Source organism: Dermacentor andersoni, chromosome 1, assembly GCF_023375885.2.
Source record: "Dermacentor andersoni chromosome 1, qqDerAnde1_hic_scaffold, whole genome shotgun sequence".
Classification (NCBI taxonomy): Eukaryota; Metazoa; Arthropoda; class Arachnida; order Ixodida; family Ixodidae; genus Dermacentor; species Dermacentor andersoni.
Window position 1 is genome coordinate 219,742,483 of NC_092814.1, and position 15,773 is coordinate 219,758,255.

Below are 15,773 nucleotides of genomic sequence, written 5' to 3' on the forward strand. Positions count from 1 at the left end.
AGTTCTTAACCTATAGCTCAACCCAGGGCTACCTTGAACCACAGCCTGATTAGAGCATATGTGCAATTGGCAGTCAGAACTACAGCGCACCCCTCAGGTAACCCTGCTGACTTTTTGAAAAGAGAAAAGAAAGAGAATATTTGCCAACCAAGTAGTGTGTGCATAAGGAGAGAGGCATGACATGTAAAATATGACCATTTTATAGAAAACAGACCAGCTGTTTCAGTGACATATCATTTTAATTTTAAATATTGAAGACACCAAAACATGACTAAAGGCTTGCCATTTCACATCAAACATGCAAATATATCGCATCAAATTTCTTTATTCTAACAGGAGCGCACAGACAAAATAATTTTATGGTTGTTGACAAAACAAGAAACCTGAAAGCAGAAGCTGATCACAAATGAGGACATGTTGTAGTACATTTTAGTTTCCGATAAAGCTACACCAACTTCAACTTCACTGCAGTTAAACATGTCATACACTGAGAAACTCTGAAGGAATGACAAGTATACCAACTAATGTAGTAGAAGGAACATTGCAATATGAAGTAACTTTGTAGCATAAGAAAACAATTTAATCAAAGTGACTTGTCATTCTAGATTGAAATTGGCTCGCACGCTATTTAAGATAACCTTTCCAGACAAGTTCAGCATTTCTTGGCAACTTCATCTACTGTTAGTACAAAAGATTAGAAAAATGATTTTAAGCCACTTTATTCACAGCTGCCATAGTTTTCGCTTTGGCACATTGAGCTGTCACGGGGACGGCAGCCTGTTTGTAGGCAGTCTTCACTGGGTACAAATAAACATAAATATTAGACTGTGTGATGTATGGTTTAAACGTTCACAAATAAGCTAAATGTGAGCAGACGATGTTATTCACTGCATGCACATTTTTAGAGAGGTAAGGAAGGACCCATGTTTTATAGAAGGAAACTATGCAGTGCATCCAAATTAGTGTCCCTGAACAGCAAAAATTCATTCACTGGATGATCACAACAGGTCTGCATGATCATGATCACCACAAGTCTGCAGGAAATGACCATGCGTTATGTAACACCATAATGCACCTGGCTTTCACTGCAGTACGAACTTCCTCACCATGATAATTTTTTTCTATGCAGGAAAGCAGTCATGAATGTATTGCAAAGGGTTCACACCAGACAGACTGTCCCATAATTGCTTCTTCCCCCAGAGCAAATAAACATGAAAATTTCAGCGGTAATGCACTAAACTCTGAAATACAAGAACACTGGATGCTCCTTGCGGAACTATAAAAATTGTGAGTTGCTATGGGCATGAATATAAGACAAGAGTTGAAATTCATGTGCCTGTGTTTTACTCCAACGTGAAGTGAATGTGACAATGGCGCAAGTATATGACCTATTTGTTGCTGTTTACCTGACGTAATATGTACTACGATGTAAGATTATGCAAGCAGCAGCAAATCAGTGCCTGCACCTTCTTGTTCACTCTTGTATCTCCTCGTATATGAAAATTTTTTTTAAGGTGATTTAGATGCAAATATTAAGCTAAGCCTGGTGATAGATTAGGATTCCAAGATGCCCAAAGCATCACCTTTACAGAGGGCATAGCTTTCATAAGTAAGAAAATTATGTGAACATAGGACAGGATCGACTACGCTGCCTTGAAAATATGGTACCAACTCCTACGATGTATAACGGTGCGTTTAAAATTGGCAAATTGTAGTCAACCATAGGAAATAAAAAAAAGAGTATGCATTACAATCTATTTTACCTATAAAGAAACTGCCCTTTGGCAAATTTTACTAGCTTTTTCCAAAGAAATGTCTGATTCTACCATTTTAATTTGATCTGTTTGCACTACTGCATGTATTTGCTGGAGTGTGCCACACTCTGTGGTGCTCTGTGAGTCAAAACAGGTAGCAGCATCTGTCAGAGCATGACTTGCACGATTGCTGACACTTCCTGCATGTACACTCTGAAATTTCACCGTGCCAACATTAATTACATCGAGGTTCAAATGTTGAATACATGTTAGAGGCTAAAAAAATTTGCAAAGCAGACACAGCATCCCTCAAGACTAAAGCACAAGTAAGTTGTTTGACACCCTTCCTATTATATTTGCTTGACTAACAACCTTGTCTTTCTCAGCATCTAATACTTCCATGAGGTCAACTTTTGTTGTAAGGTGCTGTAGGCTGTGTATATATATATATATGAGCAGAACTGCATGATAGAATAAGCAGCAGTAGGTGCCATATGGCCCGTAATGAAGGAGTGAAGTCAGCTTGTCTCAAATGAATTAAAGGACAGTCTGAGCTGTATAACATATGCAAGCACATTCAAGGGTGTTGGAAGTACTTGGCAGATGGGAGGGGTTAGGGCAGTCCACAACAGCCACTTGACAATTGTACTCTTTGACCACAGTGCCATGAACAATGGCAATCATTATGCAGGCTTGGAATTATTACCCAGCCAACCTTCAGATGTTACAGAACATTCAGTTTTGAAGAGCAACTGTTATAGTACCGTATAAAGTGTACCAATGGTTGATATGGTTTCTATTTAGACTAGACACAGGGTTAATGCAATGCATTAGCATGTATTTATGAGGGTGAGTCAATATACAAGTCACAAATTTTCAGACACAAAGCTACTTGAAGTTTAAACCTTTTGCTGCTAAATAATGGCACCCATGAAGTCTGCCACCACAGTAACTCAGCTGCAGCCAGTTTAGATAGCAGATATGTTGCATTAGTGTAGGACAGCAGCGCTCAAATTGGCACCTCCTTCAAGCCTAAAGACTGGCGAGACAGAAAATGCTAAGAGAAATGCTCTCAGTGTATGGTGAAGGGTGCACAATCAAAAATGAAAGAAACAACATCACAGACGAGGAACATCACTGTCATCCCATGCATGTCAATATAAGACCATATCATAGCATATGGAAGCAACTGGTATGTGATGAAAGACATGTGATGACAGACACGGGGCCTGTATAGTTTGGGTTCAATTCATAACCCAACTCCAGCACATTGAATGACTGACTCAAATAAAGTACAAGGTTCGAAAAAGTATGTAACTACTATTGATTGTGCCGAATGTGACTGTAAAAGCAACCTATGAGTGTCATTTACTACAGGGTTTAAAAAACCTACGCATATAATGATGGGACATGTTTCCGAATTGGGATAAAATTATGTTGAAGCATGCCTACACATGCAGCAATTTACTGACAATTATTTTTTTCTATCTCCATTGTGTGGCTCATATATTGACTAACCCTTGCACAGAAAGTTAACAAATGATATTCAATGAAGAAAAAAGAGAGTCTACCCCCCAAAATTCAAAACATTGCACTAAGAGTGCCCATACCTGAGCACACATTTTTTGTATTACTTAATTATGATGTGTGAAAATGATAGAACTATCCTATAAAAATACTGCATTATAAATAGCTTTAGTATTAATGTGCCCCTTTACATGTTCTTTTGTCACACTGAACGTATCATCACAGTGTTACTAACAGCACCTAGGTTCAAACAGATAATATCAATGTTTTGCCCGGCACACATCCCACACTACATTCAAATGACTTTGAATGCTAGGATTTACATTTTCATTTTCTCTAAAAAGCACATCTTCAGATACACAGAACTGTCTTTCACAAATGGCTTGAATTTAACGAATGGGAAACCATGCCTGTGATTTCATTGAAATTTTTATGTTGTGAGAAGTCTTGGTATAGGGCAATGATTTATAAGTATGATTTATAAGTATGATATAAGTATGATTTATGCCCATAGTTTATAGTAAGTGTCCATTAACGTGAAAAGGAATGTAATGTTCATGAAATATGAAACGCAAGTTGTGCAAGTTGTTTACAATTTAATCGTGTATATCTGGCAGTCACACAATCATGGCAGCTTACTTTGCTACAATACACACAATAGTGGCAACTTGAAATGCAAATGTTGTACTATATGAATATATGCATGTATACTCTAGAAAATGAAACAAGATAATATTTCACAATAAAATACTGTATGTACAAATAACTATTTACATGACTCCTGTAAAATCACTTTGGTAAGAAAACAGTTGTTCTTTGACTCACACCTAAGCTCTCGCATGTTTCCCCATTTCATCATCAGTTATATCTAAAGAACTGTACATCAAAAAATTTTGTCAATCACAGTGTGTCTATGCATGCCGTTCATTCTGCATCACTCAACAGAGTAAAGTTCAAATGAGATATTTGTTTCAAATTTTCTTGTAGCCTTAGACACTGGCTTAGTGTAAAGTCATCAACTGCTTGCAGAGCTACAGCGGTCAACTGAGCAATCCACGTAAAGACTCTGCAACTTTTGGCTCAAACTTTGATATCCATTTGATGTTGTTTTCCACATCTTGGAGGCATTCTCTCCGAGGCTGTTTTGTCATATCTGTTTCAGGATGCTCCTTGAGAAACTCTTTGATCTGCAGATAAAGCAATACACAAATATTCTGGTGCTGCACCCCTACCATTGATTATAAGCATAGAACTTAGATGTAGTAACTAGCAATGGTTGGTTACCTCCTGCATCTTCTCAGGAGTGTTGAAATCACTGCAGACAACACGAAGCAATTTTCCTGGTATGCGAGAATGCTTGCCAAACCTGACAAAATGAAAACAGTGAAAGGAATCACACGTAATCCTCGGTAATGGTTGATTAGAAGCATGCTTTCGAAATTGCCACTTACTTGTAGATTATGGAGTTCCAGTTTTCTCTTAAAAAGTTCCAAGCAAGATCATGCCCCTTGGGGTTACTTACAACTGTCCCAAAAACTGTAGCAATATCTTGACCTCTTATCTTTGTTTCATCAAAAGTAAAGTTGAGGTATCTAGAATAGGCATTGAAGTTATGCAGTGAGTCTTTACAGTTGTGTCAGACATGTTCAAAAAGGATGCCGAGAGAACAAAATAAATGGGAGTACCCTACTCGCACAAATACAACGCAAAACTTTCTCAGCACAACTACTAGCCTGAGAAAGCATCTTTTGTTACATTTGTAACCATGCAAAAATACACCGAGTATCACTTTATTTTTCCCGCTTTCATGTGATGGAGGGGATGAGGCTCTGCTAGAGAATGAGGACGCAATGAATGAACAAAGGGGTTGCAGAGCAAAGAATTAAGTACATCCATTTAATGCACTAATGATCCACAACATCAACAGAGTGATGATGAACCAAATGTCACATATGCTGTTGAAGTTCATACTGTGCTATGCAGTGTGCAACCGTTCTGTCTGTCCTGATGTGTGCCCATGTGGCTTCACTTGTGCACAGCCGCTCAGTGCACATACCTTTGGCTTTGTGGGGCTTTGGGGCACAGCACCTCATGGTTTTTGCATAGTGAAGCGCAGCTGTGCAGGTAGTCTCATACTAGTGCACATCAGTGACATATTATGCATCAAATTATACCCTAACATTTCCAAAATGTTCTCATTTAAGCTCATGGCTTGGTTACACTACGAATAGCTAATTAGCATTGCAATCCCAGTCAAAAAAAGACCATTGCGGTTTCCAGTTGATTGGCCGAAATGAAACTTCCTTGATGCTTGTGATATTGAATTGGTCACAAACAAGGTCATTTCAAATTCAATTACAGAGGCTTACTCATGCACAAAGTTATTCATTCCAAAGAGGTATCCACCATATCATTAAATGTAACCTCACTCTCATGCTATATATGCCAAGAAAATTTATATCACCAAGTAGTGTTAGTGTTTCAAATAAATAGATATAAAATTGTATAGCAAATTTTGTAACTTTAAACGGTAAATACTTCTTTCAACTCCTGCAACTCCTTTCCAATGATCATACAAAACTGCAGGAGTTGAATTTTAATTATGCTATTATTGTATTACCTATTTCGTTGTTTCATAGCATTACTCATTTATATGTCAATTCCGAGTGACATCAATCAGCATATAGAGTCCCATTAAGACGAACTGGCATTTAGGGTCCTGATAAGAGCAGTTATTTATAGATTCCTCTATGTATCTCTTAATAACAGCAACATGTATCTAAACATGCAACCCTTAGGCTACAAATGGAGCCAATTGGACACACAGTGAGGCCCCGTCATACTTATTACTACAAACTGTACCCACATTGATGCTCAGTTGTAACCAAGCAGACACAACAAGGTTTTGGCAACACAAAAATGTCTAATTGTGTCCCACTGAAAACACAATTGGAACCAATAAATTTTTTTTGGACTGGGATATAAACATATAGGGTGGGTGTATGTATGTATATATATGGGGGGTAAGTAGTATTTATTTTCTGATTCGCCAGCAGTGCCAACTCAAACTATATTTATGCACATATGATACAAAAACATTTTATATGAATGTGACATGCACATTTATGAAACGTGCAACTCCTACCTTCATTTTTTCTTCACAAGAGCAAGATAATTATTGACCCTATATATACCACAAGAGAATTAATGTAAATTTTCAACATGCTTCTGCAAGGTTCTCGTTCAAATTATGTTTTGAGAAGCAGAATTAGATATTATGCATTCTAGGCCTATAGCATATTTCACATATTAAAGAAAACCTTCCGTGTACATACCTGGAGAGTATAACTTCATCCTGAACTTGTCCAAGACCGGTCATTATTTTAATTTTTTCTGCATGGTTAGGCTCTCGAAGGTATTTTTCAAATACTTGCTGCCATGTGCTTTCATCGCCGATTTGCCTCATGCCATAATGAAATACAATGTTCTTGAAATTTGGTTCAAGCCTAGAAAACAAATATTCAAATTAGTTCTTTTTACATAATACTTAGCCGTAAAGCCAGCAGTATGTCTCTGGATGACCAGCACTTACGATTCTCCATTCAGCCAAGTTTTGAAAGCATGACTGGCAACATGGAGACAACTTTTCTCACCGCATCTGCAAGCGACCCTGAATATAGCTGCCCTCCTTAGCCTGCATAAGATATGAGTAAACTTAGCAAAGGAAGCAACACACAGCAGAACATTCAGTAAGTCAAATAATACTTGGTGAAAGGAAACGCATTACCTTTCTAAATGAGTTCCTGTGTCACTAAACTTAACACCTTTGAGAGCTTCAGTGAGTAAACTTCTGATAAATGCCTGGAAAAAAAGACCATATCATTTCTAAAACAGCTTGTTTTTATATTTTTACTTCTTGGTTGTGCATAGCTTTTTTGTAATCAGCTGTTACATTACCCTTTGCTAACAAAATCAAGCTGCATGGAGTAGCTTCTTTTGGTCAAAAATATTAATAAAGTATATTAAAAAATCTGCCTCTTGCCTTGTAATGCTTTCCAGTCTCGGTGCCAGTGAGGCGATGATGCAAGAAGGAAGTTGCTGTGGAAAATATTGACCATGGGACATAATGGTTCTCCTGGACAATGTATCTGCTCAGATTTAGGGCAGACATGTAGCTCAGATGGCCTGCTCTAGCCAGGAAAAAGGCTTCTGCCAGTAGCTCTCCCCTGTCACTTGGAGTAAAAGCCTGTGAAACATAATACAGAATTTTTTAACAAAGAGCTGTTCATGCATGTGCGGCTGAACCTTTAATTAGTCAAGTTCATTCTGGTTGAAGCAAAGAACTTTCTTAAATAGCAAATTTTGTTAATTCCCATGTTTTATCAATGCAAATAAATAGTAATCAATTAACTTAGAACAGTCTGAATAACTAGCACGTCTGCTGTCAGCTCTTGCCTTGCACCGGCACCGGTAGCAGCATTACTTGAGCCACCCACCTACACTTGCTTCTAAACCTGAACATTCACCTCCAGTTTCCCTCTACTTTTTGCTGTGTGCTGTATGATGCAAGGAGCTCAAAAAGAAACTGTGCGAGCTTGCACTCTCCTGCTCCTTGCTCTTCACTCAAATGCACTTCATTTCTTTCTCTCTGCCCGCCAGCAACTCCAACTGCTCAGAACAGTATCAAATGTTGTGCATGTGCAGCTTTAGATAAGGTCTCAGTAGAAAACATTCCTAGGTTATGGACACAAATGGAATGTTTTCTACTGAGACCTTATCTAAACCTGCACACGGACAACATTTTATACTGTTCTGAATGGCTGGAGCTGCTGGTGAGCAGAGAGAAGGAAATGAGGTGAATTCGAGTGAAGAGCAAGCAGCAGAAGAGTACAAGCTCACACCGTTTATTTTCAAGATCCTGATATCATGGAGAACGTCTAGCAGAACATATCTCACGATTACTGTCAACGTAAGTGCGATTATCATTTAAGCAATGTAGCTGCACACCATATTGTTGAAGACACATTTATTTACAATCTGTAACGGGGAAGTAGACTAAGAATACCAATCGCATTAAAACACCCACCCACCACAACGCCGCCACGGACCACGGTGTTTACACCTTTGGATGGTACAAAGAAAGCTTCACTAAATGTGGCTTCCCAATTGCAGCCAATTTTGTACCGCTGGCCACCACAGACTACTGCATTTACAGCTTTGGACACCACAAAGAAAGCTTCACTAAATGCAGCCTCCCAAGTGCAGCCAGTTTTGCCCTGCTGGCCCTGTAGAATTGAGGTCCACCGTATCCGACTTCAAATGAACTATGGTGTGATATCATAGGCATCTTTTTCAGGCTGTGGGGATGCGCGACTCTCACGCGTCCCCTGATATGTTGTTTTCCCCGCACGGCTCGCGTGGCCTGGCGCCCGCGGCGGTCGGAGTGGTTGAGGCGCAGTACGAGAGATGGCGCGAGTGTTGCGCTGCTAACGCCGCCGACAGGCCGGGTTACTTGGGCGCCGAAGACAAGGCGCTTCCTCTTTGGTTCGAGATCGTCGAGGGGCGCGGACGTCCCGCGCGGGCGCCGATCCATGCTTCTGCGAGACTGTCTCGCGTGGCCGCCATCGAACGCGCCACCGTTCGCGTGACCGTACGCGCGAACGACCAGGCGTTGGGATCCAGCATGGGGCGAACATATTCGCTCGCTATCCGGTCGCGGTGAGTCGGACTTCTAGATTTGTCGCGCGCCCATCGGCATGTTTTGTGGATAGCAACTCGGCTAGTTGGCATTGATCTATGAAAGGTGCAATAAATGCCCTGGTGATTGTTTGCACTACTGTGTTGTCGTTCCTTTGTCCCAAGAGCACGGTGTGAGAACCCCACAAGGCATAAAACTAATTTTCTTTGTCAGCTAGAAAAGCACGTGTTCTCACTTTTATCAGTCGGAGATGTAATTTCCTTTTTTGTTTCTTGAGCAAGAGTTTAGAAGCTAGATAGCGAACAGCAGCAGCACGCTAAAGTGGGCGAAGTAGGCTAAGAATTCTAATTGCATAACCCATTTTGTGCTACACTACTATACCCAATTCTGAGCAAAAATGGCAAAGTTATGTAAATATTCCAGTTGCCAACATGTTTTTCTTCTTCAGAAAGAATAAATTCACTAGTTCTTGCACAGCCCCATGGATTCTGTGCTGCCATCTACCAGAAGCACAACAAATCACTGAGACGAAACCAGCTTGTTCATGGCATTGCTAGAACATGAAGGGTACCATCTATGAGCTGAGCTTGTCCTTGGACGTTTTTACCAGAAACGCATAGACGAACCCAGCTCGTCAACATCACGGAAGGGGTTAATATGGCCAATAAATTAAGATATCTGACTATCACTTCACCATGTGGTCGTGACAGCTGTCGTGACAGGGTGTACGCATTAAAGCTAGGGAAGCATAACGAAAACAGCACAAGAAGATTTAATTTCGAAGGCCATAGATTTTTTGTTTTTGCACATGAGAACGTCTTGACTAACGTAGCAAGCGTGACATGATTCAGTGGCTGCTGAGTTGCACGCTGACTAAATGCTTCATGCTCATGAAGAGTAAAGTGACATGTATGAACTTATTTTGCACTTAGAGCATCGTGATTGAATTGCACTTTTTAAAGGTTTATTGTGTTTTGTGTAGGTCACATGAAGCATTGCTGTATCGTAGCTCACACCACCTTGTAGCATATTTTAAGAGCAGCACATACCTTAAGAGGCTGGTCTGCTCACTAGTTTTAAAGAGTGCTCAGCTTTTTTATTTTGCTAAGGTAGAAATGAACGGAAGTGCAATAACAGGCCAGCCACTGCGGGAACTTGCTTGTGAACCGCATGTAAAAACATACCAGACATCTTGTTTTCCATGTGTAAGCTTGACTGTGTTCACTGTTACATTTTAACCATGGATATAGATCAAACAGGCACCACTTAATACGAATGTCACTATCAGGTCACAGAAGCACAAATGTTTTTGCTGACGTGTTATTTAGCGCATGTAGCCAATGTTTGTCAGTAAGGTTCCCATGAGGTGCTGAGTCAGCAAATGGTATGGCGATGTATTTTTCATGCCACTTCTGCTGAATACCTTTTGCAGAGACTCTTTGCAAATGCAATGCATGAGTGCTCCATTCGATCAAAACTGCAAATGAAAATAGCCACAAAATCAAGCGAAATTCACATGGACTTCTATAAAAGTGTTTAAGGGAAGAAAAAAAGTTTCACTGAACTGAAAATTTTGTTCAATCAAACCACAGCTGTGCAATGTTTCAACCACAACTGTTCAACCACAGCTGTGTAGTGTTTTGTATTTAATATGTTGATATCAATTGTAACTGTTATTTGTCTTTTTTGTTCGTTAGAAACAGAAATAAGCAAACTATTACATTTTCAATCAGCAGATTTACTCCAAGAAGGCTATGGTTGTCTTTAGTATGCATCATTTAGTGCTGCACAAGAAACTAACCTGCTAAGGAGCTTTTATCACAGTTTAAAAGGAACAATATGACCTGTTGCATGGCGATTTGTGTAAGAATCGCTACTTCATTAAGCATGTTCTAGTTGGCCAGTTTAGTCCATAATATCATTTTTCTGTATATTAACTGCATTATTTCCTGACTTCATGAGGTTAAATAAGAAGGTTGTTTGTTGCATGTTTTAACTGCAACAAAAATAACCTATCACACGCATACTGCTGTATGTCTTATCACTTTTCATTTAAGATAAAGTTATTAAGATACAATGTCCACTTCCAAGGCACTTTCTTTTTCATGTGCAATTCACTGAAAATTGGCGACAACTCTTTTTGTTAAATTTACCTCACTGTTACAGTTGAAAAAATTCACTATAAACACTGCATACAATACAGCCCATTCTTACAGAAAACAGCCAGTTGAAGATGATTGAAGGATGAGTTTGTATGCTTGTATTTAAGTTGTGACTATATGTAACAGTGATAATTTGTAGCACAAGTGCAAAATGTCTGTAATTTTTCTTCCTCAAGCATTGTTTTTATCTCCTTATTTAAGAGACATGCACAGTACTGCTATTTCAGACTGCAATGTTACTATGATTACTGTAATTTGAGCTTGGGAAAAATGTCTTCTAGACAGATATGTCACATGTAGGACATTCCCGACATGTCATTTAACCATATAGGCATTCTTTATCAATGGTCTATGTCACAAGAGTTGGCCATATCTTGTACAACTTGACCTAGAGGTTTGATACCTGTAAACATCCTTTTCAGCAAGACATGAGATCCTTCAGCACTTAATCTATATCAGTGCCTTCATTGCTAAACCAACTTTATGAAGACCATGCCTTCAGTTTTGTAGGCTTCTGTGCTTCTATCTGTGACACTTCCTTCATCATATAGCACAAAGAGCAGTGCTAGAAAGGTAGTGATGTAACCACAAGTATAATGTCATCATCACTTTGTCTAATATTTCCTGTAACACCACCTTATGGCAATGCAACAGCTATCTCATTCTCATTCACCGAAACCCTTCAAGTTAACAGACCTACCACATACAAAGCTTATGTCTGTGCTGCTCCCCAGTAGCCATGATTATATAACTAGCCAAACTTTTAAGTATGCTAAGTCTGAGAATTACCTCATCGTACCTTCTTGTACAAATGCGCTATAAAGACTACATACAAAACAGTCCATTTTTACAGAAAACTGCCACTTTCATACACTGTCAATTCAATCCTCTATTTTATGTACTTACAAAACATACCACAATTTGTAGTCCAGATTAAGAATGGTTGGAAATAATACTGGTACTTAATTATTTGCAGTAAATAAATTTCAACTTACATTAATGTCCCGTTTAAGTACGTCTTCAAGTAAAAGAAAGTTCTTTTTGTCATACTTCACAAAGAAGACTCCAGTCATGTTGTTGTTGAATTTAACCCATGCATTTTCAGAAACTGTGAGTTTGAACGCTGTAAAATACAGAAGTACATTTCATCAAGTTTGTAGTTTATCAATGCATAGAGTGACTAAATATTCAAGTACATTGTGGGAACTAATGCATATTCGATCAAAAACAAGTAAAGGCAAGCGCGACCACTGCCAGAAATGATCACCTGGTCTTTACATTCTCAGGCTACAGTGTACCAAATGTTGCAGAAATAACAATGCTAGGTAAGCATGACTCTTATTCTGGGTAAACTGCTGGCTCACTTGATATTAAGTTTTGCAAAGAGGTGAGATTCTGTGGTGGATGCATCTTTTATGCTACATTGGGTGCATTACTCTGTTTCATCTAGAATAAATCACAAGTATGTGTTGCTTAAGCAAAACCAAACAGAAAGCGTAGAATTTGAGAGAACACAACTGTGGCACTTTCATTGTAACAGCGAAAGAAGGTGCATGCTGTGTTTTGCAGGCAGCCTACGGTTTCATCCCAACAATGACAGATGACACCACCATTTCATTTCCACAAATTCTATACTTATTGTCTGGCATTGCCACAGATGACACATGCTTTTTATATATTCTCGATGAAACAGGCAAGTAAGGTGATAAATTGTGGTATTAAAATGTATTCATTCTGAAATTTCATCTGTGTGTGAAATTTGAGTGCAAGCCAGCGAGCGGTTTAGCTTGAAGAGTCATGTATAACTAGCGCTCCCACTAACGCAAAATTCTATAGGTTGTCTGATAACTTTTTTGTTTCAGGCAAAACTGACATGCAGCAAAGCAATGCATACAAACCAATAGTAGTAAATCATTTTGGGAATTTATTTCAAATGTAGTCAGAGGCAGCTAGTTTGGTACTTGATACTGGTGTAAAATTAGTCATTTTTTATTTATTTAAAAGGCACAATGTACATTTCTCACATTCCATTCTCCTCATACTGTGTGCCTCACTAACATTGTAAAAAAATATAGCCTTGGGCCTATACTTACATACTTACAAGTTTCATGATGCCTACAAATTTGCTTGTTATAGTCAAGTGGTTTTTACATGAGGATTCAGCCCCAGAGTGCCATCTGGGAACATATTTACGCAATAGCACACCAGCAGTATGTTACTCCACTATCTTGGCAGGCTCGGTGTCAGAAATGTGTATTTTTATACATATATGGCCAACTTCTACCTAACTCAACCCGTACCATCACTGAAGAAACCATATATTAAACTGCACAACTTGAGGCTTCTATTGTGTTGCATCCAGCCACTTACCTGTGCTTACAACAATCCTTTGAACTGCATGATATCATGAGTCAAACTGCAAAATGTGCTTAGAGTACTGTGCAATGACTCAATCTCATGCCAGTGTTTCCTGTTTACATTGAAGTTCTACTATTTTATTTTATTTGGTGCCAGCTGTTTTTGGAAAACAGCTGTTCCAAAGCACCAATTTTCTGCAGAGTCAATCAGCATATCCCAGTGGCATAGCCGAAAATTTACCTCAGGGGGGGGTTCGGCCGACCACTACCACTCCTCTCCCTCCTTGACACATCTCTCTCTCTCTCTCTCTCTCTCTCTCTCTGTGTGTGTGTGTGTGTGTTGAGGATGTACACCACGCAAAGAAAAATTCCTAGCAATCCCCGGACAAGAATGCTTTAACAACGAGGATGCATGTTTTGCAGCCACTTCGCATCAAATTATGATATCATCCTTATGTTATTTTGAAAAATGATGATATTAAAAAAAGTAACATTTCATTTATGAATTGATGCACTTATATAATGTATGGCAATGACATGACTTGGAAAAATTAACAGCGCTAAAAACAGGGTCATACAAAAACAGGACAGCACACTATCATGTGTGTTCTCATTCGCAGGTCAGACTTGTTGCAGCCCAGATAACAGTGGAGATCACCTTTGTTTTCCAGCCAGATCATCTAATGAGTGGTACGGCCACAGCTACGTAGGGGAGAGGGCAGGCACTATTTTGCAAGTTGCCTATCACTCAATCGCGCTTTCGGCATTGTGGGCATGCTATATTATTCAAGATTTAAAAATACAGGTACAAAGCTTTGCGCTAGAACTTTGATAGTATCTTCTGGTGCAAATGTCACTCAGTTTTGGTGACTTGCTGTCCGACTTGTTTGAAAAGTTGTTTGGAAGTAACTTGCAATTATCGTAACGTAGTATTCATGCGCTGCATATTGTTATTTGATCACACTCGGGAACTGATGAAGCAGACAGTCCGAAGCAGGGCTGCTTCCTGTTTAGAAGTCTTATAAAAATTACGGCACCAATGTTCGCAGTAAAATAAGGGTCACTAGCTCCGAAAGATTTGAAAGCGTTGTGTCTCCTGACAAATGTCTATTCTAAAAATTGCCGAGACGTTTAGTTAGGATGAGCTTTCTGCAGCAAGCAGCATGTGTTAGGACGGGGTGGGTGACGTTGAGGTAATGAATGAAACCGTAACTAGGCTGGCTTCCGGGACAGCAATTGAAGTGGGAGGTAAGACACCAAGGGCAATCCGTAGGCAAGCTCTCCCAAGTAACAAAGGGCCTAATAAAGAAGCGACAAAGAATGAAAGTGTTCAACTCAAGAAATAAGATAGAATTCGTGGAAGTGTGAAAACTGATCAACAAGGAGAAAATAAGGGATGTGAGAAAGACTGAGGAAGCCATAAAAAATGGACGCAGCATGAAATCACTGAGAAGGAAACTTGGCATAGGACAAACCAAGATGTATGCACTGAAAGATAAGCAGGATAATATCATCAGCATTCTCTAAGGTATAGTAAAAGCAGTGGAATAATTCTATGCTGACCTGTAAGTACCCAGAGGAGCCACGATACCTCCATTCGAAGCAGTAATGAACAGGTTGCACAGACTCCTTCTATAACTAGCAATGAGGTTAGAAGGGCCTTGCAAGACATGAAATGGGGAAAAGCGGCAGAAGATGGAATAACAGTCGATTTAATCAGAGATGGAGGAGACATAATGCTTGAAAAACTGGCGGCTTTCTACACGAAGTGTCTATCGACTTCAAGGGTCCCAGAGAACTGGAAGAATGACAACATTATACTAATCCACAAAAAGGGAGATGTTAAAGAATTGAAAAATTATAGTCCTATAGTCCGGTTAGCTTACTCCCAGTATTATATAAGATATTCACTAAGATAAATTCAAGTGGAATAAGGGCAACACTGGACTTTAGTTAACCAAGGGAACAGGCTGGCTTCAGGAAAGGATACTCTACAATGGATCGTATCCATGTCATTAATCAGGTAATCAAGAAATCCGCAGGGTACAATAAGCCTCTCTATATGGATTTCATAATTATGAAAACGCATTCGATTCAGTAGAGATACCATCAGTCATAGCGGCATTACGTAATCAAGAAGTACAGGCCACTTACATAAATATCTTGGAAAATATCTACAGAAATTCCACAGCTACCTTAATTCTCCACAAGAAAAGTAGGAAGATACCTATAAAGAAAGGGGTCACACAAGGAGACAATCTCTCCAATGCTATTC

At 39.3% G+C, this 15,773-nt stretch overlaps 1 protein-coding gene across 1 annotated transcript in view; it reads right to left on the reverse strand.

Annotated features, from left to right (window-relative positions):
* Positions 1–220: 220 nt before the first annotated feature.
* Positions 221–15,773, reverse strand: part of LOC126548174 (uncharacterized) — a 71,714-nt gene continuing 56,161 nt past the window's right edge. The window contains exons 35-42 of the mRNA XM_050196303.2: positions 12,137–12,264; positions 7,324–7,527; positions 7,069–7,142; positions 6,874–6,975; positions 6,617–6,787; positions 4,733–4,873; positions 4,566–4,647; positions 221–4,468 (exon numbers count right to left, since the gene is read on the reverse strand). Of these exons, the coding sequence (XP_050052260.2) occupies positions 4,322–4,468; positions 4,566–4,647; positions 4,733–4,873; positions 6,617–6,787; positions 6,874–6,975; positions 7,069–7,142; positions 7,324–7,527; positions 12,137–12,264 (1,049 nt within the window). The 3' untranslated portion in view covers positions 221–4,321. The remainder of the gene's footprint in view (positions 4,469–4,565; positions 4,648–4,732; positions 4,874–6,616; positions 6,788–6,873; positions 6,976–7,068; positions 7,143–7,323; positions 7,528–12,136; positions 12,265–15,773) is intronic.